This window comes from Capra hircus, chromosome 4 (genome assembly GCF_001704415.2).
Source record: "Capra hircus breed San Clemente chromosome 4, ASM170441v1, whole genome shotgun sequence".
Taxonomy (NCBI): domain Eukaryota; kingdom Metazoa; phylum Chordata; class Mammalia; order Artiodactyla; family Bovidae; genus Capra; species Capra hircus.
Window position 1 is genome coordinate 39,288,756 of NC_030811.1, and position 26,305 is coordinate 39,315,060.

The 26,305-nt window shown below is 38.9% G+C and overlaps 1 protein-coding gene across 3 annotated transcripts in view; it reads left to right on the forward strand.

The window, feature by feature from the left end:
• Positions 1 to 26,305, forward strand: part of SUGCT (succinyl-CoA:glutarate-CoA transferase) — a 777,817-nt gene that overhangs the window by 46,414 nt on the left and 705,098 nt on the right. For all 3 annotated transcript variants that reach the window (XM_005679346.3, XM_013963404.2, XM_018046996.1), the window contains exon 7: positions 24,628 to 24,719. In XM_005679346.3, the coding sequence (XP_005679403.1) occupies positions 24,628 to 24,719 (92 nt within the window). The remainder of the gene's footprint in view (positions 1 to 24,627; positions 24,720 to 26,305) is intronic.

Consider the following 26,305-nt stretch of genomic DNA (forward strand, 5'->3'; position numbering starts at 1 on the left):
ATTCATGCCTGAGATATTTAGAGAGCCAGTGGATGCCTGGAGCACTGTGGTTTGGAAAGTCACTGCTGTCCTGTGGATCAGGGTAAGAAAGAGGAAAACAGTGTTTGGTTGTTTAAGATCCTGTCCAAGAAGCAGAAGGAAGCTGGTGGTGCTGACGACACCTGGGGCAGAGGAAGGACTCACCAGTGATCACCTGGAAAAAAGATAGATTCAAATGTAAAGTGATCCCCACTGATGGGATAGGGGAGGTCTTTGAAGAACCCAGTAAAGTCCGCCATGTGACACGAAGACTTTCAACCTCTGCCAAGCCCACCATGATGGGACCAATAAAGCGAGACCTTCCTTGCTGACCAGACCTCCTCTTCTCCTCATGCCCCTCTAGTTCTGGCCAACCATGGAGGCATTAGAAACTGCTGAGCAAATGGAGGAGCTACAGAGATTTGGATTCTGTTCCTGTTGGACACTGATGATTTGTCCCCAAGTGCTACTGATTTTCTTGAGAGTACTGTTGCCACATAGTAGATATTTACCAAATCAATATTAGTAGAATACTGTGTTATACTTATTTAATTTTAATTACAAAAATTATTAAAAATGAAATGCCTCTCCAGGTTCCTACTTTGGATTGGAGCACAGTGGTGAGTGTTCTTTCATTCCTCAAGTTGAGATTAAGGCACTAGTTGGTGAGCAACTTTAATTAGCTTTCCTGACCTCTTTATAACCTTAGTCTTGTGTCTTAAATGATGCTGTCAGTGTGGCCAGGAACATGGTGAAGGATAATAGTGTAATCTAGTATTCAAAGATTATCAAACCTTTTCTTCAAACATCTTACCTAGTGGCCCAACAAAGATAAAGGTGAAATTGCTGAGATTCAGACAGGGCAAAGAGAGGAGGAAGGAGCCTTGCTTCCTATAGACTGGTTGAAATACTGGCTCTTCCAGTTGCAACTTAGATGACTTTGGATAAGTTACTGAACCTCCCAGGTGCAGCTGCCTCATCTGTAAATTCTAGTGTTTATTGTAAGGATTAAATGAGATAATGTACGTGAATCGATTGGCATTTACGAAATATTGAGGAAGTGTTGGCTGTTCCTTCTTTGCTGCTGTTGCTTCCTCCTCCTCCTCTTCCTCTTCTTTTCTCAAATATGGGGGCAAGTTGAATGGTTTTCAGGTTCCTGTTAGAAATTATTGCTATAGTCTAGTATTCTATGGTTGTGGATATACAGATAGTTTCGCTTCATCCTTCTTTCTGCCTCTGTATATCTATCTGTGTTTCTGTGTATCCATCTACCTACCTTCCTATCACCTTTCTATAATCTGTATCATCTGTCTAATCTACTTACAGTTTTTATGAAGCATATAAAAATAAGACAGGCATGTGATGTCTCTTTACTCCCGCATTTTTCGGTTTGTATTTTACAAACATCTAATAGTATTATGTAACCAGAGTATAATTAACCAAAATTAGGAAATTAACATTGAAGCAATATTACTATAATTTACAGACCTTATTGATAATTTGTCAGTTGTTTCAATAATGTCCTTTATAGCAAAAGAAAACCCAAATTACTCTGTATTGTATCTGATTGTCATGTCACAAAAAAAGAATATGTTGTTGGTGAGGGGTGATGGGGGGAGGGGGGGCTATACTTTGAGACTGTGTAAATATTCTCATTTGCCCAGCCTGTCATCCACTATTTTTATCACACATTGATGATTCTTGCCTGAGCTTACTATTGTTAGGATGTTGTTAAATAGTGATTTTATAATTCCATCATTTCTTTATATTTATGAATTTCATGGGGTCACAAAGAGTTGGACACGACTGGGCGACTGAACTGAACTGGACTGAACTTACCTTTATTATTTACATTTATGACTTTTTACTATGACGGTAGCTTTCCATTTCCTTTATTGATTTGTATCAATGTGGACTCTTATATTCATATTTTATTCAATCAGTTACAGTCCTTTATTATCATGATTTATTTTTGATGTTCAAATTATCCATATTTGGCTAGTGGGAACAGTCTCAAAATACCCCCTGTATATTTTTTGATATGTCCTCGTCACCCTTTGAGCACTTTCTTAATTTTTAGCACAAGATAATCAACGTTTATTTACATTATCCCCCTGCCACCAACACCCCTCCAACCCCATCCTCCCAGCACTGCTCCTGCGCTACCCCTGACCACAGGCCTGATTTTAACTATTTTTCCAAGGAGCCCGGGTTCCATTGAGTGGAGAATGATGTTTAAGAACCAAGATCTGAGCACTGGATTGTGGTCATAATTGCAAACTTTTAAAACCCATTAGTTTATTCTGCAAGTGATTATTTTAACCAGCGTCGTTACATGTTATACTATTTTTTCCTGACTTCATGATATTTATTTCTCTGCTTTTGGCCTTGGTGTTAACTATGTGTATTTGCTCACTCAGGAAGCATTGCTTACTCACAAGTCTGCATTTTTGGGAAGACTTTAATTGTTCCCAACTTTGGGGAGTTCAAAGATAACTGGGTTTTGTTTGATATCTTTTTTACTTGGATTCCTTTTATTTAATTCATTTTTTTGTTTCATTGATCTCTATTAAATAAAGATGTAGACTGTGCTTAACTGAGTACTTTTCTCTTGGCAGTGGAACAAGGCTAAAGGTGACTCTTGTTAATTTGTTACTCACTTGAGTTATCCATTTATCTGGGTTTGATTTGAGTTGATGTTTAGTCTCTGTAAAGAGGTCAGTACTGGACATTTTTGTGTTCTTTGCCTAAAATGTCCCTTCTGAGGCTGACGTAGTGCTGCTATTTGGAGTGTGGGAATCCAGCTATAGGGAATTGGTTTTATGTGAGAGCCTGGCTGCTCTTTTATTTTCTTTTCTCCTCATGTTTGATAAACTCATGTTTTATGTTTCAGTGATTTAAAGTTTGATTTTTCTCCTGAAAATGAAAAGTATATAAAAATGGTAATTCTCTTTATTCTTTAGTAATTTTATGGGGCATCTGTCAGAATGTGAGCTGCCTTCCTCTTGTACAAAACATTGAGTCTTGGGATATAGATGCAACTCCTGGTAGTTTCTTTTGAATAGATTCCATGAAAATATATTCAAATTCTTAATCTGAGGGCAGATTCTGCAATTTATTTTCATTATATCAGTGATTCTTAATAGTTTTTTCCCCCTCCCTATTTGAATAAGTCTTCTAGATTTAGGATTAGTGTGTGTGTGTGTGTGTGTGTGTGTGTGTGTGTGTGTATAACTTACATGATTGTGGGTGTAGTTAAAGTCATTTTTAACAGGATGTATTTGCATGATCATTAAAGCTTTTGCAATTGTAGACTTTATTTGGATGATGAAAATTTGAAGACTTTTACTTCTTTTCCATTAAAAACATGCTCTATATTGTAGGCAAGATAGTAACTCTTGTCTGTCCTATAAAAAACATTTGTTTTGATGGTTTATGTGAAGAATATCAGAGGCATGCATGGAATAGTATAAAATACAAAAATATGTATCAGTCAAGTGAGTGTTTATCAAGTTTCTACTGTTATATTGTATTAGTGTTATAGTAACTAGTTGGGGAAAGATGAAATCTATGTATAAGAAGCAATCATCAAAATATATTTATATATATTAGTACCATCAAATTGACTATCATAAAAGTGGTAATTCTATAGTAAAGACAGCTATCACTATCATCAGTAAAAACTTTTTTGCTTAGTATGCTTTTTTTTCCTGCATTATAGTAATGCTGCTTAATTGACAAATTTACTTGCCTTTTCTGACTGGTAACATATACTTATTAGTATTTCAGATGTTTTAGTTGCTATACAATTAATCAACCAATTTTGCTGCCTCTCAGTGGTAGACATTAAGGGATCTAAATTTCATAGGTTACTTGAAATTGAGGTTAACAAACCATATTAATTGAATTTTTGGTCTTTGAAAATGTATGAGCTATTAATACTCATGGAAATATTTTGTAAAAGTGGTTGCATAGTAATGAGTGTCAAGACTTCAATACCTATAGAATCAGAGAAAGTACTTCTGTGACCTTGGGTAAGGTATTTAATCTCTCAAAACCTCATTTTTCCAGGTAGTAATTCAAATAAGATGGTACAATTTACCTCATGTAATTCTTCAAAGACGTAAATCAGATGACATGTACAAAGCACCATTACAGTCCCTGGAACATAGCAAGTATTCTGTACATGTTAACTGTTATCATTATTGTCACCGTCCTAAATTGCCACTGTTGCTTTATGGAATCCTTGGTTAAGTATTAGTTTTGATTGGTTGGCATGTTTGCAGGGAAGTCTCTTGCTCTATTGAGATTTACAGGAATCTCAGTGGAATCCTGCTGAGGTTAGTTTTGTAATCTTGCATGTAGAAAGGTACATATCTTACAGTCAGAAATGCTGTATCATGACCTGAGGGAAAAAGAAAAGAAAAATCCACCAAAATGGTGTAACCGTAAGAATCTAAATTGTTATGCATGTGACAGAAGGACAAACCCTATTAAGTGGAAGGTATAATTATGGGGAATCTTTGAAATTAATAGGAAGATTTCTTTTTAAATGACAATAGAAAAGTCGAGTGAAACCCAGAAGAATATAAAACTTTGGCCCATTTATGAAACGTCTCATTTAATTCTCACAGTGGAGGAAAAACGTATGACAAGGAAGATGTCCGAAAAGCAAAGCACACAGATTAATAAACAAAAACAAAAACACTGAGACTGGCTCTGGAGTTTTATCTGAGTAAATCCTATGAAGTTGAATTTAGAAAGTGGCTAACTAGAGTCTTCACACATCCTATTTAGATGAAAGAAAACCAGGCGGGGCAGGTGTGGAGGTGGTGTGGCTGCTGGGGTCATAGCGAGAACATGGGAACAAACTAGATGCCCATCGACAGAAGAATGGATAAAAAGGTTATGGTACACATGCACAATGGAATATTACTCAGCCATAGAAAGGAATGCATTTGAATCAGAACTAATGAGGTGGATGAACCTAAGGCTATTATACAGAGTGAAGTAGGTCAGAAAGAAAAGAGAAATATCGTATCAGTTCAGTTCAATTGCTCAGTTGTGTCTCACTCTCTGTGACCCCATGGACTGCAGCATGCCAGGCCTCCCTGTCCATCTCCAACTCCCGGAGTTTACTTGAGTTCATGTCCATTGAGTCGGTGATGCCATCCAACCATCTCATCCTCTGTCGTCGCCTTTTCCTTATGCCTTCAATCTTTACCAGCATCACAGTCTTTTCTAATGAGTCAGATCTTTGCATCAGGTGGCTAAAGTATTGGAGTTTCAGCTTCAACAACAGTCCTTCCAATGAACACTCAGGACTGATCTCCTTTAGGATGGACTGGTTGGATATCTGTGCAGTCCAAGGGACTCTCAAGAGTCTTCTCCAACAAACAGTTCAAAAGCATCAGTTCTTTGGTGCTCAGCTTTCTTTGTAGTCAGACTCTTACATCCATACATGACTACTGGAAAAACCATAGCTGTGACTAGATGGACCTTTGTTGGCAAAGTAATGTCTGTGCTTTTTAATATGCTGTCTAGGTTGGTCATAACGTTTCTTCCAAGGAGCAAGTTGGAAGTTTCTTTTAGTTTCTTGGCGGCAGTCACCATCTGCAGTGATTTTTGAGCCCCCCAAAATAAAGCCTGTCACTGTTTCCCCATCTATTTGCCATGAAGTGATGGTACTGGATGCAATGATCTTAGTTTTCTGAATGCTGAGTGTTAAGTCAACTTTTCACTCTCCTCTTTCACTTTCATCAAGAAACTCTTCAGTTCTTCTTTGCTTTCTATAACGGTGGTGTCATCTGCATATCTGAGGTTAATGATATTTCTCCCGGCAATCTTGATACCAGTTTGTGCTTCTTCTAGCCCAGCGTTTCTCATGATGTACTATTCTGCATATAAGTTAAACAAGCTGGGTGACAATATACAGCCTTCATGTACTCCTTTCCCGATTAGGAACCAGTCTGTTGTTCCATGTCCAGTTCTAACTGTAGCTTCCTGACCTGCATACAGATTTCTCAAGAGGCAGGTCAGGTGGTCTGATATTCCCATCTCTTTAAGAATTTTCCAGAGTTTGTTGTGGTCCACACAATGAAAGTCTTTGGCGTAGCCAATAAAGCAGAAGTAGATGTTTTTCTGGAACTCTTGCTTTTTCAATGATCCAGTGGATGTTGGCAATTTGATCTCTAGTTCCTCTGCCTGTCCTAAATCCAGCTGGGACATCTGGAAGTTCACGGTTCAGGTACTGTCGAAGTCTGGCTTGGAGAATTTTGAACATTACTTTACTAGTACGTGAGATGAGTGTAATTGTGCAGTAGTTTGAGTATTTTTTGGCATTGCCTTTCTTTGGGATTGGAATGAAAACTGACCCTTTCCAGTTCTGTGGCCACTGCTGAGTTTTCCAAATTTGCTGGGATATTGAGTGCAGCACTTTCACAGCATCATCTTTTAGGATTTGATAGCTCAACTGGAATTCTATCACTTCCAATTGCTTTTTTCATACTGATGCTTCCTAAGGCCCATTTGACTTCACATTCCAAGATGTCTGGCTTTAGGTGAGTGATCACACCATTGTGATTATCTGGGTTGTAAAGATCTTTTTGTACAATTCTTCTGTGTATTCTTGCCACCTCTTCTTAATATCTTCTGCTTCTCTTAGGTCCATACCATTTCTGTCCTTTATTGTGCCCATCTTTGCAAGAAATGTTCCCTTGGTATCTCTAATTTTCCTGGAGAGATCTCTAGTCTTTCCCATTCTATTCTTTTTCTCTATTACTTTACATCGATTGGTAAGGAAGGCTTTCTTATCTCTCCTTGCTATTCTTTGGAACTCTGCACTCAAATGGGTATGTCTTTCCTTTTCTCCTTTGCCTTTCACTTCTCTTTTTTTTCACAGCTATTTGCAGGGCCTCTGCAGACAACCATTTTGCCTTTTTGCATTTCTTTTTCTTGGGTGGTCTTGATCCCTGCCTCCTGTACAATGTCAGGAACCTCTGAGCATAGTTCTTCAGACACTCTGTCTATCAGATCTTATCCCTTGAATCTATTTCTCACTTACATTGTATAATGGTAAGGGATTTGATTTAGGTCATACCTGAATGGTCTAGTGGTTTTCCCTACTTTCTTCAATTCCAGTCTGAATTTGGCAATAAGGAGTTCATGATCTGAGCCACGGTTAGCTCCCCATCTAGTTTTTGCTGACTGTATAGAGCTTCTCCTTCTGTGGTTGCAAAGAATGTAATCAATCTGATTTTGGTATTGACCATCTGGTGATGTCCATGTGTAGAGTCTTCTCTTGTGTTGTTGGAAGAGGGTGTTTGCTATGACCAGTGCGTTCTCTTGGTAAAGCTCTATTAGCCTTTGCCCTACTTCATTCCAAGGCCAAAAGTTGCCTGTTACTCCAGGTATTTCTTAACTTCCTACTCTTACATTCCTGTCCCCTATAATGAAAAGGATATCTTTTTTTGGGGTGTTAGTTCTAGAAGGTCTTGTAGGTCTTCATAGAATTGTTCAACTTCAGTTTCTTCATCATTACTGGTTGGGTCATAGACTTGGATTGCTGTGATACTGAATGGTTTGCCTTGGAAACAAACAGAGATCATTCTGTCGTTTTTGAGATTGCATCCAAGTATTGCATTTTGGACTCTTATTGACTATGATGGCTACTCTATTTCATCTAAGGGATTCTTTTCACAATAGTAGATATAATGGTCATCTGAGTTAAATTCACCCATTCCAGTCCATTTTAGTTTGCTGATTCCTAAAATGTTGATGTTCACTCTTGCCATCTCCTGTTTGACCACTTCCTCTTTGCCTTGATTCATGGAACTACATTCCAGGTTCCTATGCAGTATTGTTCTCTACAGCATCAGATTTGACTTCCATCACCCATCACATCCACAACTGGGTGTTGTTTTTGCTTTGGCTTCATCTCTTCATTCTTTCTGGAGTTCTTTCTCCACTAATCTCCAATAGCATATTAGGCACCTGCTAACCTGGAAAGTTCATCTTTCAGTGTCCTATCTTTTCACCTTTTCATACTGTTCTTGGGGTTCTCAAGGCAATAACACTGAAGTGGTTTGCCATTCCCTTTCCAGATATAAATATCACATACTAACAATATATGGAATCTGGAAAAATGGTACTGAAGAATTTATTTTCAGAGCAGCAGTGGAGAAGCAGACATAGAGAATAAACTTATATACATGGGGAGAGGGAAGTAGAGGGTGAGATGCTTGGAGAGAGTAATATGGAAACTTACATTGCCATATATAAAATGGATAGTCAATGGGAATTTGCTGTATGTCTCAGGAAACTCAAACAGGGGCCCCATCAACCTAGAAGGGTGGGATGGGGAATGAGATGGGAGGGAGGTTCAAAAGGGAGAGGATATATTTATACCTATGGCTGATTTATGTTGAGGTTTGACAGAAAGCAACAAAATTCTGTAAAGCATTTATACTTCAACTAAAAAGTTAATAAATTTAAAAAAGTTCTCATGGGGAAACTGGAAACCTGGGTGTTAATTCTTGTGTGCTGTTGGTTGGCTTTATGACTTTAGATAAGTCACTTAACCTCTCAGAGCCTCAGTTTTCTTATCTATAAAGCAGGAGTTTTTGCCCGTTTCATTCAACTCTAATATACCTTGGTGTACTTTTATGAGAAATTTGCACGTAATTCTTAAACATATCTTTTTGGCATTTTATTGTGGAAAATCTTAAAGTTATGTAAAAGTAGAGAGACTATTATAAGCTCTTGAAGTACACATCACTCAGGTTAATAGTGATTAAGTCACAGTCAATCTTATTTTGTCTACAATCCTACTTATTCTCTCTTCCCCTGATCCCTTAAAAGCAAATCTCAGACGTTACATTATTTTATTTCTAAATATTTCAAAATATGCCTAAAATAAAAGGACTGCTTTTGAAGCATAAACACCCAATGTCATCACATGTAAATTAAACCAACCCTATAATTACTTAATGGGCTCCCCTGGTGGCTCAGACAGTAAAGAATCTGCCTACAATGTGGAAGACCTGGGTTCAATCCCTGGGTTGGGAAGATCCACTAGAGAAAGGAATGGCAACCCACTCCAGTATACTCGCCTGGATAATCCCATAGACAGAGGGGCCTGGCGACTACAGTCTATGGCGTCACAAAGAGTTGGACATGACTGAGTGACTAACACTAACTAACTAACTATAATTATTTAATAACATCAAGATATTCAATTGGCTTTCAGGTTTTCCGAGTTCTGTCTCTCTGTTTTACTGTGTGTTAATTTGAATTGGGATACAAATAAAGTCTAACCATTGCTGTTCATTAATATGTCCCCTACATCTCCTTTAATTTATAGTTCTTTCTCAGTCTCTTGTTTCTTACAGTTTATTTGTTTAAAAAAAAAACCCAGTTTATTTGTTCTGTTGGTAGGTTGAATTTTGCTGATTGCACTCCTATATTGTTTAATTTTCTTGTTGTTATTATTTCCAAATTGACATATCTATAGGTTTGCTCAAATTTTGGTTTGATTGGTTTCTTTTTGGATTGCAATATGTCATAGAAGGTGGTGTGTAGTTCCACTTGGAGGCACGTATGGGTTGGCCCTGGCTCTTTTTTGTGGTATCAGCAGCCACTGATGATGATTGCCTAGGTCTAATGATCCATTGCGTGGCTGTGTATGTGTCTGACTCTTCGTGACTCCATGGACTGTAGCCCACCAGGCTTGTCTGTCCATGGGATTTCCCAGGCAAGAATACTGGAGTAGGTTGCCATATCCTACACCAGGGGATCTTCCCAACCCAAGGATGGAACCTGTGTCTCTTGAGTCTCCTGTAGGCAGATTTGTTACCATTTTGCCACATGGAAAGTCCCTTGGGAGTTACAAAATGATGATATCCTAATCTTGCTGTTCCTTCTTTGTATATTGATTGGAGTACTTCCATAAAAATAATGTTCCCCTCATCAACTATTTGATTATCCTGAGATGGACATCACTAAGTAAAGGCAGGATGGCTGTAAATTCTATTTACCAGTTATCATAATAATGAATTTATTCCTTAGTATCTTCCAAGGGTGACTGATGGTTAAAAAAATATCATTATGAACTCACAGAATTTAACATATTTGATGTGTTTCAGTCCACTGAAGCTCTTATCCTTATTGATTCTCAAAATGATCTCATCTTTGGTCAGTGGGGGCATTTTCAAGTTGCTTGTGCATACTTTTGACATGACTAATAGTCTGATAGCTTCTTTGATTTCTAGTATAAGAAGATATGAGCTTCCCTGGTGGCACAGGGGTAAAGACTCTGACTGCAAGTGCAGAAGATACAGGTTCAATCCCTGGGTTGGGAAGATCCCCTGGAGGAGGAAATGGCAGGCTACTTCAGTATTCTTGCCTTGGAAATCCCATGGATAGAGGAGCCAGGCAGGCAACAGTCCACGTGGTCTCAAAAGAGTCAGACACGAGTTAGTGACTAAACAACAACATAATAAAATATTCTAGGTGAATTTTGTACTTTTCCTGCCCTGTCTTGGAATCAACCATTTCCCCGAGAATATTTCTTTTAGTGGAAAATGGCATTTAGAGACCACAGTCTACATACTAGGGATGCCCTTTGCTACTGGGTTAGTCTTTGCTTCTAGGCCTTTTCAGTGTTCCAGTGGACAGCTAAGAAAATAAATATTTAAAAATAAAATACATCGAGTGTATAATCTTTTAATTCAAAATAATTTACACACCAGAAAATGAGCAAAGAAAAGAAGTCTTTTGTACATTGTACAAAGGAAGACATTTGTACATATTTTAAAGAATTCCCTTATTTATTGTAGAATATTTTATTGCTTCTGTTATTTCAAGTAAGCAACCAGTTTTTGGAGTTTCCATAGCTGCTGGCATGATACTGACTTTAAACACACTCCTATTTTGGATAAGGAGAAGAAGGAAACAAAAAGTTAAGGCACGATTAAGAAGAAAAATGAGTATTCAGGGCAAATATTAAAAGATAGGAAGGAAATCTTCCCTCTAGTTCCCTTCCTTTGTAATTTTACCTGTCTCAAAGTTCATTTTGCTTTATAGTCAGTGTTCATAAAAGCCACAAGATGGCGACATTGCTCCATAAATTGAATGTAAATGAGTAAGGGCTCTGGGGAGTAAAGAGCAGAGGAAAAGATGTTCCTCTGATTTTTCATAATTGCCTTAATTTTCCTTACCTCCTTTACTTGAATATAAAATATAAGTAACATGCTTAAATTTTTCATCTTTATTTTGGATTTGATCATGATCGTTTTTGGAATTGTAGAGCTAAAAATAAAATTTCAAAAAACTATCTGGATCCCATGCTTACCATTTTTTCAGCTTTGTTAAACTATTAATTAATAATTCAATCTTCACATTGCCCACAGAGTAATCTTTGAAAAATACCATTTTGATAATATCAGTTTCTTGTGGTAAAATTTTTTATTTGTTGTCGTAAGTATTTGTTGATGTTACTAGTTGTCAGTATTGCAAGGCAAGTATAAGGTGAAAGGTAGAATAAGTTTTGACTCATTACAACAAAAATATATTTTGTTATTGTCAAGTTTCTTTTCTAAAATGGCCACGTGCTAGTTTCCAAGTACATAAACTTTAAGTTTAATGGGTTCTTAAACAACATAATTGCAGTGCCTAGAATATTTATTCTCATCATTTCAGCATACTTCAAGGCAGTTCTTGTTATTCTGAATATCTTGTGGAAAGGGAAAACTAGTATATTATTAGTATATTCTCTTGCCTGGTAAATCCCATGGACGGAGGAGCTTGGTAGTCTGGGACTTCGCTTTTCGCTTTTCACTTTCATGCATTGGACAAGGGCATGGCAACCCACTCCAGTGTTCTTGCCTGGAGAATCCCAGGGACGGGGGAGCCGTCTATGGGGTCACATAGAGTCGGACACGACTGAAGCGACTTAGCAGCAGCAGCAATGCATATTTATTCACTAAATACATTTAGCTATCAATGTAAAATGTACTTTGCTTCTGATGTTTTATCAAATTGAACCCTCATAATTATATCTTTGGGGGCTTCCCAGGGGGTACTAGTGGAAAAGAACCTGCCTGCCAATGCAGGAGATGTAAGAAATGTGGGTTCGATCCCTGAGTTGGGAAGATTCCCGGGAGGAGAGCATGGCAACCCACTCTAGTATTCTTGCCTGGAGAATCCCATGGACAGAGGTGCCTGGTGGGCTACACAGTGTATGGGGTCACAGAGAGTCAGATATGACTGAAGCGACTTAGCATATACACTGGCACTATATCTATGAGATAAGTGTGAATACTGTGGAAACTGAAACTCAGGGAGAGTACATGAGTTGTTGAGGATTCAGTACTTCGCAGAGCCTTGGTTTGAATCCAGACTTTTTTCAGTCCTGGAACTCATCCTCTTATTCACTATGCCATGTTGCTTCTGTGAGAGTAACTATTTATATTTCTCTTTAATAGAAATGTCTGGAAGTTGTAATTTAAAGTAATTAGGATATTTGTGCCTCCTCCTTGTTGTAAGCTGAACAAGAGAATTTGCATCACAAGGCAAGTATTATGGTGCCTTTTACTTAGCAAACTGTTTCTCTGAGCATGTTTTCCTGCACGCCTTATTTAGAAGACTTCATTTAGAGTTGTGCTGATGATGAGAGCCTTCTTTTTGTCCCATTTGAGGCACCGGGGTTCCTGGCTGCTGATACTCCCTACCTAGAGTGGACTGAAACCAATTCCTTCTCTTGACTTCCTGTCGAGATAACAGGCGGTTCATCAGCACATCGTGTTCCTGCCTTACGTGGAGCTTCTCTCTGCTCCTGGAGGCCTGCTTTATGCTGGGGATACTGGTGGTTGAAAAACCACTGTGTCCAGGTCTGGTTTAGGATGCCCTTTACAGCTGTCAACCAGCTGCCCTGGAATATCAATTCTTTAAACGTTTGGTAGAATTCACCATTGAAACCTCTGGTATTGGACATTTGTTTGTTGGGAGGTTTCAGATTACTGATTTCATCTCCTTACCAGTAATTGGTCTATTCAGATTTTCTGTTTCTTCATGATTCAGTCCTGAAGTTTCTAGAAATCTATCCTTTTCTCCTAGGTTGTCCAATTTGTTGGTATACACCTTTCCATAGTAGTCTCTTAATGACTCTTTGTATTTCTGTGGTGTCAGCTGTAACATCTCCTCTCTCCTTTCTGATTTTATTTATTTGAATTTTTACTCTCTTTTTTTGGTGAGTCTAAAAGTTTGTCTATTTTGTTTATCTTTTCAAAGAACCAGCTCTTGGTTTCACTGATCTTTTCTATAGCCTTTTTTAGTCTCTCTTAGATTTATTTCTTCACTGTTCGTTGATATATTCTTCCCTCTTCTAACTTTGAGCTTCATTTGATCCTGTTTTTCTGGTTACTTGATGTTTGAAGTTAGGTTGTTTGTTTGAGGTCGTTCTTGTTTCTTTATGAGATCATTCTTGTTTCTTTATGTAGGAATTTACCAGATGAACTTTACCCTTAGAACTGTGTTTGCTGCATCCCATAATTTGGGTAGGTTGTATTTCCACTTTTATTTGTCTCAAAGAATTTTTTGATTTATGTTTTGATTTATTCTTTGACACATTGTTTGTGTAATAATAGGTTTAATCTATATCTCTTTGTGAATTTTCTATTTTTCTTCTTGTAATTGATTTCTAGTTTCCTGTCACTGTGGTCAGAAAATATGTTTTATATGACTTCAGTCTTCTTAAAGTTTAAGCCTTGTTTTGTGGCCCACATATGATTTATTCTGAGAATGCTCCCTGTGTGCTTGAGAAGAATGTGTATTTTACTGCTGATGGATGAATATTATGTAAATGTCTGTTAAATCCATTAAGTTTAATATGTAGTTTAAGTCAATATTTTCTGTTTAGATGATCAAGCTATTGTTGAAAGTGGGGTATTAAAGTATCCTTCTGTTACTGTGGGCCTCCCAGGTGGCACTAGTGGTAAAGAACCTGCCTGCAATGCAGGAGACCTGAGAGACACCAGTTCGCTCCCTGGGTCAGGAAGATCCCGTGGAAGAGGGTGCAGCAACCCATTCCAGTGTTCTTGGCTTGAGAATCCCATGGACGGGGAGCCTGGTGGGCTACAGTCCGTGGGGTTGCGAAGAGTCAGACACGACTGAACGACTTGGCACGCGTGCACGGACTGTTGCTGTTGTTGTTCAGTCACTCAGTCGTGTCTGACTCTGCGATCCCTTGGACCGCAGCACGTCAGGCTTCCCTGTCGTTCACCACCTCTCAGAGTTTGCTCAAACTCATGTGCACTGAGTCTGTAATGCTGTTCACCATCGCGTCCTCTGTCGTCCCCTTATCCTCCTGCTTTCAGTCTTTCCCAGCATCCGAGTCTTCCAACGAGTCACTCTTCACATCAGGTGGCCAAAGTATTGGAACTTCAGTTTCAGCATGCATCCTTCCAGTGAATATTCGGGACTGATTTCCTTTTGGATTGACTGGTTTGATCTCCTTGCCGTCCAAGGGACTCTCAAGAGTCTTCGCCAGCACCACAGTTTGAAGGCATCAGTTCTTTGGTACTTAGCCTTTTTTGTTGTCCAGCTCTCGCCTCCATGCATGAATGCACGATTGTGGTTCTAGTCAAACCACAGCTTTGACTAGATGGACTTTTGTAGGCAAAGTAATGTCTCTGCTTTTTAATATGCTATCTAGGTTTGTCATTGCTTTTTTCCAAAGCAGCAAGTGTCTTTTAATTTCATGGCTGGAGTCACTGTTCACAGTGATTTTGGAGCCCAAGAAAATCAAGTCTGTCACTGTTTCCATTTTTTCCTCATCTATTTGCCATGAAGTGATGGGACCAGATATCATGATATTCGTTTTTTGAATATTGATTTTTAAGCCAGGTTTCACTCTCCTTTTTCACCCTCATCAAGAGGCTCTTTAGTTCCTCCTCACTTACTGTCATAAGAGTAGTGTCATCTGCATATCTGACGTTGTAGATATTTCTCCCCACAATCTTGATTCCAGCTTGTACTTCATCAGCCTGGCATTTTGCATGATGTACTCTGCATATAAGTTAAATAAGAAGGGTGACAGTGTACAGCCTTGATGTACTTCTTTCCCAATTTGGAACCGGTCCGTTGTTCTGTGTCTGGTTCTAATTGTTGCTTCTTAACCTGCATACAGATTTCCCAAGAGGCAGGGAAGTTGGTGTTGTATTCTCATCCCTTGAAGAATTTTCCACAGTTTGTTGTGATCTACACAGTCAAAAGCTTTAGCATAGTCAGTGGAACAGTAGATGTTTTTTGGAATTCTCTAGCTTCGTCTATCGGAGAAGGCAATGGCACCCCACTCCAGTACTCTTGCCTGGAAAATCCCATGGGCAGAGGAGCCTGGTAGGCTGCAGTCCATGGGGTCGCGAAGAGTCAGACACAACTGAACGAATTCACTTTCACTGTTCACTTTCATGCATTGGAGGAGGAAATGGCAACCCACTTCAGTGCTCTTGCCTGGAGAATCCCAGAGACGGGGCAGCCTGGTAGGCTGCCGTCTATGGGGTCACACAGAGTCGGACACGACTGAAGTGACTTAGCAGCAGCAGCAGCAGCAGCAGCAGCTTCTTCTCTGATCCAACAGACGTTGACAATTTGATTTCTGGTTTCTCTGTGTTTTCTAAATCCAGCTTGTACATCTGGAATTTCTTGGTTCATATACTGTTGAAGCCTAGCTTGAAGGATTTTGAGCATCACCTTGCCAGCATGTGAAATGAATGCAATTGTGCAGTAGTTTGAACATTCTTTGGCATTGCCTTTCTTTGGGATTGAAATGAAAACTGACCTTTCCAGTCCTGTGGCCACTGCTGAGTTTTCCAAATTTGCTGGCATATTGAGTGCAGTACTTTCGCAGCATCATATTTTAGGATTTTCAATAGCTTGTTGGAATTCCATCACCTCCACTAGCTTTGTTTGTAGTGATGCTTCCTAAGGGCCACTTGACTTCACACTCCAGGATGTCTGGCTCTAGGTGAGTGATCATACCATCATGATTATCTGGGTCTTTAAGATCTTTTTTGTATAGTTCTGTGTATTCTTTCCACTTCTTAATATCTTCTACTTCTGTTAAGTCCATACCATTTCTGTCCTTTATGGTGCCTATCTTTGCATGAAAAGTTCCCTTGATATCTCTAATTTTCTTGAAGAGATCTCTGATCTTTCCCATTGTACTGTTTTCCTCTATTTCTTTGCATTGTTCACTTAAAAAAGCTTTCTTATCTCTCCTTGCTATTCTCTGGAACTCTGCATTCAGATGGGTATATCTTTCCTTTTCCCCTTTGCTTTTTGCTTCTTTTCTCATCTATTTTAAGGCCTCCTCAGACAACCATTTTATCTTTTTTGCATTTCTTTGCTGTCTATTTTTCCCTTCAGGTCTATTAATATTTGCTTTATATGTCTAGGTGCTTGTATGTTGGGTGCATAAACATTTACATATATTATATCCTCTTGTTGGACTGACCCTCTGTCACTATAAAATAACCTTCTTTTTCTCTTGTCTTTGTCCTAAAGCCTACCTTAGCTGATCAGTATAGATATGTTACTTTCTTCTAATTTTTACTTGCATAGAGTACCTTTTCCCATGCCTTCACTTTCAGTCTGTGTTCTTAAAGCTGTATTGTAAGCAGCATATAGTCGAGTGTTGTTCATTTTATCCATTCAACCACTCTTGTGTTTTTTGACTGGAAAATTTATCCCATGTACATTTAAAGTAATTTTTGATAGTTATAGCTTCCATTGGGAAGCCCTGGTGGCTCAGAGGTAAAGAATCTGCCTTCAGTGCAGGAAATGCAGGTTTGATCTCTGGGTTGTAAAGATTCCCTGGAGAAGAAAATGGCAATCTGCTCCAGTATTCTTGCCTGGGAAATACCAGAGACGGAGGAGCCAGGCAGGCTATAGTCCATGGGGTTGCAAAAGAGTCAGACACAGTTTAGTGACTAAACAACAACAGTGGCCTTACTATTACCATTTTGTTAATTGTTTTCTGGTTGTTTTATAATTTCTTTGTTCCTTTCTTTCACTTTCGTTTCCTTCCTTTGTGATTTGATGATTTTCTGTAGTTATATGCTTAGATTACTCTTTCGTGTATCTACAGTGGAATTTTGCATTGTGTTACCATGAAGCCTACATAAAACATCTGAAAGCTATAATACTCTATTTTAAGCTGATAGCAACTTGACTTCAAATGTGTAAAAAGGTTTTACATTTTCATTCTTCTCCAGCGTTTAATGTTTTGATGTCACGATGTTCTTATAGGTGGGCTTAATACTTTTCATTTTAATCTTTATACCAGTTATAAGTGATTTACTCACCATTATAATAATATTAGAACATATGAATTTAACCATATATTTACTTATCAGTGAGACGTCCCTGGTGGCTCAGATGGTAAAGCGTCTGTCTATAATGTGGGAGACCCAGGTTTGAGCCCTGGGTTGGGAAGATCCCCTGGAGAAGGAAAAGGCAATCCACTCCAGTACTATTGCCCATGGACAGAGGAGCCTGGTAGGCTACAGTCTGTGGGGTCGCAAAGAGTAGGACACGACTGAGCAACTACACTTTACTCATCAGTGAGTTTTATACTTTCATGTTTTAATGTTGCTACTTAGCATCCTTTTGTTTCAACTTCTGAAATCCCTTTAACATAACTTGTAAGAACAGTCTAGTGGTGATAAATTCCTTCAGCTTTTATTTGTCTGGAAATTCTTTATCTCTCTTTCATTTCTGAAGGACTTTTATTGAGTAGAGTATTTGTTTGGCAGTCTTTTTTTTTTTTTTTTCCTTTCTATACTTTGAATATCTCATCCCACTGCCTTCTGACTTGCAAGGTAGAATCCGCTGATAATCTTATGAGGGTTCCCTTGTAAGTAACAAGTTGCTTTTCTGTTGCTCTTTTTATGGTTCTTTGTCTTCAACTTTTGACAATTTAATTATACTTGGTACTCCTTGGACTACCTGGATTTGGATGTTTGGTTTTCCCCCCAAGGTTAGGGAAGTTTTCAGTCATTGTTGTTGTTCAGTTGCTAAGTTGTGTCCGACTCTGTGACCCCATGAACCGCAGCACGCCAGGCTTCCCTGTCCTTCACTATCTCCCAGAGTTTGCTCAAACTCATGTCCGTTGGGTCAATGATGCCATCCAACCATCTCAACCTCTGTCTACACCTTCTTGTCTTACCCTCAATCTTTCCTATTATTTCTTTGAATAAAGCCTTCCCCTTCTACATTTTTCTTTGAATAAAGCCCTCCTCTTCTTCTAAGGGACGACAGAGGATGAAATGGTTGGATAGTATCACCGACTTGATGGACAGGAGTTTGAGCAAGCTCTGGGAGTTGGTGATGGACAGGGAGGCCTGGTGTTGTGCAGTCTGTGGGGTCAAAAAGAGTCAGACACGACTGCATGACTGAACTGACTCCCCTTCTAGGATTCTTATAATGTGTATATTGACCCATTTTCAGTGCCTTATAAGTCTCTTAAGTTACCTTCACTTCTTTTTTAGTCTTTTTATTTCTTTTTGCTTCATTGCTTGGTTGTATTCCACTGCTCTGTCTTCTAATTCACTGATATTATCATTTGATCTGGTTTGCTGTTGGTCCTTTCTATTGAATTTTTCAGTTTAGTTATTTTATTCTTTATCTCTGTACTATCTGTTTGGTACTTTTTATTTTTATTTATTTATTTATTTTTTTTCAAATACAGGAATTTATTTATTAATAAAGTAAATCATCATCATGATTTTGGGAGAAAAGTTTTAAAATGTCAACTTTCACATTAATGTAGGTTAGGCCACCCAAAGACAAAAAAGCAAAGATACCAAAGTCATGGTCCAGGGTTACACTCATGAGAAACAAATACAAGACTTATGGGACTTGATAAGTAAAAACAAACTGTATTCCAAATTCTTCCATATAAAAACATTAATGATCACCTTAAAATAGTGTCCATCTTATGGGCATAGACTCATCTGCAATCGTACAAATATGATAAACTCAATCACTTTCTGAAGCTTTTAATACAAATACAGTTCCTTGCTGCTTTATGCAACTCAACAAAATATAAAGTGAAGTCGTTAGAAAAATATGGACCTTTCTGAATCTATATTGCATTTTAAATTTAAATTGGAAAATACAGTTCAGATCATACGAAACGATTTCAGGTTTAATATTAGCTGTATCATAGAATATTAAATATGGTCTTTATTTTGGCTGAAATGTAAAAATATGGTTAATTTCTCAACAGGTTAAAAATACTTTGCATTGATAGCAGTGCTAGTCCTAGAACAACATGTAAGAAAAACATATTTGTAAGTCATTTGTCCATGCAGATCCTAACACTAAGCCCTTATATGCATCTGCTTTAAATATGATGGAAGGGAAATCTCACATAACTGAAAATCTGTAATTTAAGCAATGGGACAAACAGTCAAAATCTGCTTCCAACAGGAGGGGGGTTCATGTTTGGGAACGCATGTAAGAATTAAAGATTTTAAAATTTAAAAAAAAAAAAAAGAAAAAGAAATAAAATTCAAGTAAACACTGCATATTTCATTTAAGCTAAGTTCAATTAACTTAGGACACACTGGGTCATAACCACTAAATATGTAAAAGGATTTTTAAAAAAATTACACATGCAAAGATGAAACTGCTTTTGTAAGTAGTGCAAGTTTAGTGACCACTAAGCTGCAGCTGCTCTTTGGTTTGGCACAGTGACAGTGGTCAGATGTCTCAGGTACTGAATATTCAAGTCAGTTCGTACCCAGGTAAAACCGTTTCCTGTTTTAATTTGTTTTTAATGGCAATGGCAAGACCTGAAATTCAATTTTACTTTCCTTAAATGTCACAACTGTTCAAGTGCTTGAAACAACAAAGATCCTACTAATAAATTTTGACAGGGCTTCACTTTGACTATTTCACCCCAAAGGTTGGCAGCACTGATCTGTAGCAGCTGAAATACCAAGGAGACAGCCTTTCCTTGGTTCCCATCCCACTGCAGGCCCTTGCTGAATAGTCATTAACAAGTATGAATAAACTTGGTCAATTATTATTTAAAATGTGGCAGACATTGGCCATAAATTAATTAAACCAAAGGTAACAAAGGCTTTAGCTGAAAATTTCTGAAAAGGTGTATACTATGTTATTAAAAAAGATGATGTTAAATGACAGAAATTGAAAGAACTGAAAAAGACAAAAACACCAAAAAGCACCGAGATAGGATAAGGGGAAAATTAAGTTTCCTCAGTTGTTAATCAGGTGCATGCAAATCTTTTGACTTGAATATAGAAATGTCCATAAGAAGTACCAGGAGGACATTTCTGAAAGCAGGCATATACATTTAAACATTTACCATTTCCTTATAATAGGGAAACTGCCAGACTAAAGTGATGTTTCTGGTTGGAAACTGATACCCCTTAACTCAAACATTTTCTAGAATCAAGATTATTAACACTACCGTGTTGAAATAAAGGTTGAAGCCGTATTATAGTATTCCAAATTGTATTTTCAAAGCTAACTCATTCCTCTAGCTCGAAGGGGAAAAATTACTTCCTTTTAAAATCTAGTAATATAGCCCATGAAGTTAAGACAAATCCTGTAAACTGTAAACCTGCAATAGATGGAAATTACAGAGCTATCCCTAGTATACTGTTTGGCGTCCAAAAATATTTGCTGGACAAATGTAAAGTAAGGTATTGTGCAGAATTAGAAACCGAAGAATATTAAAGGTTGTCCCATCCAAATCATTTATAACAGACCTTCCCCCACTCCCATTTTACAGATGAGAAAACTAACTGGGATATTTGCTAACTGGGATAGATGCTGGTTAAAATCTACCCACTTCCAGCAGCAATCAATCATTTTAGTTTTGACTGAACAGTATAAACAGGAGTAACAGTTTGGTACTTTTTAATATCGTCAATCTCTGTTGAAAAATCTTTCTTTGCTCATGCATTGCTTTCCTGACCTCTATGAGCATCCTTCTGAGCATTATTTTGAACTCTCTGTGAGATAAATGACTTTTGTCTGTTTCATTAAGATTGGTTTCTAGAGACTTTACCTGTTCTCTTGGTTGGAGCATATTCCCATGTTTCTTCATTTTCCTTGAATGCTTGTATTGGTTTTCATGCATTAGCTAAAACAGCACCTCTCTCAGTCTTGGCAGATTAGTCTTGCTTAGGAGATGAATCCTGTGTATTAACCCAGCCTGAATTCGTGGTTGCCTCACAAACCTTTGTGATTATCCAAGCCACTGTCTTTTTATTTCATGCCTTCTAGTAGTTTAGGGTATGTGAAGACCCGTCAACATTCCAAAGGGAATGACTGTTGTGAGGCCTAGATACAGGCTGATTAGAAGCCAGACCCTCAGGCAACAGCTGGGAACGTATGCTGTCAAGCAGTTTCTGGGGAGAAACTGGGAGATTGGTATATTTGTCTTCTCACTTTGCACTGAATCTGGGTAGATAGCTGTGTGTGTGTTGGGGGGAGGGTACTTCTGAGCTGATTATAAAGCTGTGTGTTTCTTTGCTATAGTCCAGTTTGAATTACTAACTGCAGGCGCTGTTGGTAGTCAGAACCAGGTGATCTGGGGGCCCATCTCCCAGGCAGTATCTGCAAAAGTTGGGGGACAAGACATGTGCCCCATCTCTCTAGAAACTCCTTTTAGAGAGATGATGGTGACCTGATTTTATTGTGGGAGTGAGCTGCATAGAGAAGGTGGGCAAGTGCCCACTGACTCCTTCAGGTTCCAGTTAGATGTCAATTAGGTAGGGTCAGTTAGATTTCAGTTAGTGTCAGGATCCTTAGGCAGCAGCTTGTAAAGTATGCAGCTAAAGCCTTTCTAGGGGAGGACTGGGAGATGGGCATTTTTGCTGCTCCTCCAGTCTTAAGGCCTGGGGGGATAGATGTGGTTAATGTTTGCGAGCCTGTGATTAGCTTCTTTGTTTGCCACAGTCCTGTAGGGCTCATGAATTCTGGCTGTCAGAGACAGGAGTTTTAGGGGACCGCTCCTCAGGGAGGAGCCTTAAGAGCTGGGACGCTGGCTGTGCTGCCTGTTCTGTTTGTTCCTTAGGGAGATGCTAGGAGTTCGGAGTTTCCGCCTAATGGTATGGGTCTGTGCCTGGAGCGAGCTTAATGGTGCAAGTGTCTCAGCCTTTATGGATATTTTCTGTGTTACCCAATGTGTAGGAGCCATTCTAGTAGATTTCTCTAGTTTCTCAATTCCCAAATTCCTTTCAGAGAGAAGTGCTCTGTGTGTAGCTCTGTAGTCACTGTGTGCACAGGAGGAGGAAAACGGCCTCCTATGTCATCATTTTAGTCCAAAACAAAGCAGAGGAAAAGCCTCTAGTTTCTGTAGTAATTAATTAGTTTCTTGCTTGAAAGATAACGTTTTTATAACCAGTATTCATTCATTTATTCATTTGGTAACCATTACTGAATTCTATTCTAGATGTTGGCAATACTGCAGTGAATTAAATAGAAAAAAAAATCTCTTGAGCATACCTTTGAGTAGGGAGGATACAGAAAATAAATAACTAAACTTTATTATGTATCTTGTGGTGATAAGAGGTATAAAGTCACATATAATCATGAAAGGGGGATTAAGAGTGAGAAGTAAGAGTGATCTCTCATAAAAGTTCTCCAGAGAAGACCTCTCTGGTAACGACACATTTCAGTTTAGAGTTGGAGTATGTGAGGTATGTACATATATAGAATGAAATAGAGGGAGGGTGTTCCAGGTTGCTGGAGGAGCAAGCAAAATATATGGAATTTGGAGACAGATTCATGTAGCTCCTCATATTATCCAATGGTAAGCCCAGGGCTGAGGAGAGCAGGATAAAATATGTTTTCTGTTCTTCTAATTTTTGCTGATGGCAAAGAAAAGGTGATAGCTTTCCCTTCTGTTTGTAATCCTAAAAAGCACTGTCAGGAGATATATTAATTCTCTTTTTGTTCAAATTTTAGGGCATGGAAACCACCTCCGGGGATCTTCCTAATCCAAGAATCGGACCCAGGTCTCCCACATTACAAGCAGTGGCTCAGACAGTAAAGAATTTGCCTGCAGCGTTAGAGACCTGGGTTCGATCCCTGTGTCGGGAAGATCCCCTGGAGAAGGGAATGGCCACTACTCCAGTAGCCTTGCCTGGAGAATTCCATGGACAGAGGAGCCTGTTGGGCTACAATCTATAGGATTGCAAAGAGTTGGACACTACTAAGCGACTAATACTTACTTACTTAAACTTTAAATTTTCATTTATATTTTCTTTGCATACTTGAGAAAACTTGTTAATAAAACCTAAGGAGATACCATTTTGTTTTATTTTGCATATTGTTTGGTATAGAACAAGAGTAGCAAGTACCTATTGGTTAATGACTGAATCAGATTAAACCATAAAGGATTAAGGAGGGGTGGAAACTGGGGCAAATTGGAGAATTTATGCCCTGTGCAAAGGGAAGAACGTGGCTTGGTGGTTATTGCCATGTGAGGATGTGAGCCTAGGTTTGAGCGTATTTTCTGTTTTTTTCCAGGTAAAGCCAGAAATTTGTAAGTTATGTGCTATTTCCTGACCTTTAAACGTTGGAAACTAAGTAAAAACTTTTCAAAACACTCTTAAGGCCAGACAAAACATTCATACAAGGAGAATCTGGCCCACAAGTTACAAGTTTGCAACCGTCTGTGATGTAACACCATAATTAAATTTTTACTGCCTCCTTCAAAGGAGCTTCCCTGGTGGCTCAGACGGTAAAGCGCCTGCCTACAATGCGGGAGACCCAGGTTCAGTCCCTGGGTCAGGGAGATCTCCTGGAGAGGGAAATGGCAATCCACTCCAGTATTCTTGCCTGGAAAATCCCATAGACGGAGGAGCCTGGTAGGCTACAGTCCATGGGGTCTCAAAGAGTCAGACACGACTGAGTGACTTCACTTTCACTTTCAAAGGATATTGTAGGTTCAATACAACAAAATGCTGCAGAATTTCTGGATACGAATACTTTTAACACTGCTGCTGCTGCTGCTGCTAAGTCGCTTCAGTCGTGTCTGACTCTGTGCGACCCTGTAGACGGTAGCCTTCCAGGTTCCTCCATTCTTGGGATTCTCCAGGCAAGAACACTGGAATATGTTGCCATTTCCTTCTCCAATGCATGAAAGTGAAAAGTGAAAGTGAAGTCGCTCAGTCGTGTCTGACTCTTTGCGACCCCGTGGACTGCAGCCTACCAGGCTCCTCTGTCCATGGGAGTTTCCAGGCAAGAGTACTGGAGTGGGGTGCCATTGCCTTCACGCTATTATACTATTGGACTTCCAGGTGGCGCTAGTGGTAAACAACTTGCCTGCCAATGCAGGAGACATAAGAGATGCGTGTTTGATCCCTGGGTTGGCAAGGTCCCCTGGAGGAGGGAATTGCAACCCATTCCAGTATTCTTGGCTGGAGAATCCCATGAACAGAGGACCCTGGTGGGCTACAGTCCATAGGATCGCACAGAGTCGGACACGACTGAAGTGACTTAGCGCAGCACACATTATAGTATTGCTGTCCCTGGGTGGTGCTGAATATATATCTGTTCTTGTTGTCTTAGGGTATGGGCAGACAGGTCCACTGTCTCACCGAGCTGGTTACGATGCTGTTGCCTCTGCTGTTTCTGGTCTAATGCATATCACAGGACCTGAGGTAAGTATCTTTCTTTAGAGTAGTCATAATTTTCCCCCTATTTATTCCAAAGGATTTTCCCTCTTCACTGACCCCATAGGCTTAAGCATGAGTTAATTTTAGAAAGAAACCATGGAAAGTGAATGCCTTTAAAAATAGAAGTGTTGAATGCACTTGATGCTAAATGTCAATATGGCCCCATGGGAAATAACAGTCTTATTAGCAAGAAGCAATAGATCTAGTGGTGAACACATTTTCCATATGCATTATATTACTCAAGCTTAGTAAAGGCACTTTTGTGTGACCTTGGAATATTCCTGTGTGAAGTAGAATGGCTGACTAGACTAGTCTGCGGATGTCGAAGGGGACAGAGGAGCCTGGTGTGCTACACTCCTTGGGGTCGCAAAGAGTTGGATATGACTGAGTGACTGAAAAACAGCAACTTTCATTTGACCTATATACATAGAGGAGGGTTTCTTTTTCCCTCTGGAATATTGTAATTGGTTGTTTATTTTCAACTTTGTTACTTAACGCCTTGGGTGTAGTTGTGTCTGATTGTTATATGCATTGATTCTGATGTGAAAGAATTATTTGACTTTATAACACTCTTCTCCATGATGATGGGTTGGGAAGTTCCCCTAAAGCATATAGATGACCAAAATGTGGATAGTTTGATCAAAGAAAATGGACTCCTGGGGGAAACGAAACATGCCATTAAATAAAGTAAAATAAAAAGTGTGAGCACACTGAATAAAAATACTAAAGACCTAGGCAGTACATGTTCCCTGGTGGCTTAGACGGTAAAGAATCCACCTGCAGGAGACCTGGGTTCTATCCCCGGGTTGGAAAGATGCCCCGGAGAAGGGAATGGCTACCCACTCCAGTATTCTGGCCTGGAGAATTCCATGGACAGAGGACCCCTGGCAGTCCATGGGGTCACAAAAAGTCGAACATGACTGAGTAACTTTCACACAATACATTTTCTAAGTAATAATTCACCTATACATTATACATTTAAACGTCAAGAATTATATCAATCAATGAAAAAGATGTATTGACCATCTGTGTGTAGTGTTGTTTTAGATACCGGAAATAATTTAATGTTACTCTGTAAGTAACAGTTTGGTTGACTAGATTAGATATATACTCATGGAAAAGTTAAAAAATGAAAGAAAATTACATAAAATTAAGCTGGGAGGATCCCCCGGAGACGGTATGTCTACCCACTCCAATATTGTTGCCTAGAGAATTCCATGGACAGAAGAGCCTGGCAGGCTACAGTCCTTGGGGTTGCAAACAGTCGGGCATGACTGTGTTACTAATACTTTCACTTTCAAGTGGAACATTTTGTAGCATTGGGACTTGTCTTTGTCACTCTGTATCTGAGTCTACAATGTAAATCTCCTTCCCCTTGTCCTCAATTCACCTGCTTCTCCTCAGAGAGAATCAATGCTATCACTTCTCTTTTGCATGCTTTCAGAGATGTTCTATTCAAAAACAAACACAATAGTCTTCTCCCATCTTTTAAAAAACACAGTTTGTAGTATACTTTCTCAGATTTTCTCCCAGGTTTTAGAGATATAATTAACATACAGAAGTGTTTAACT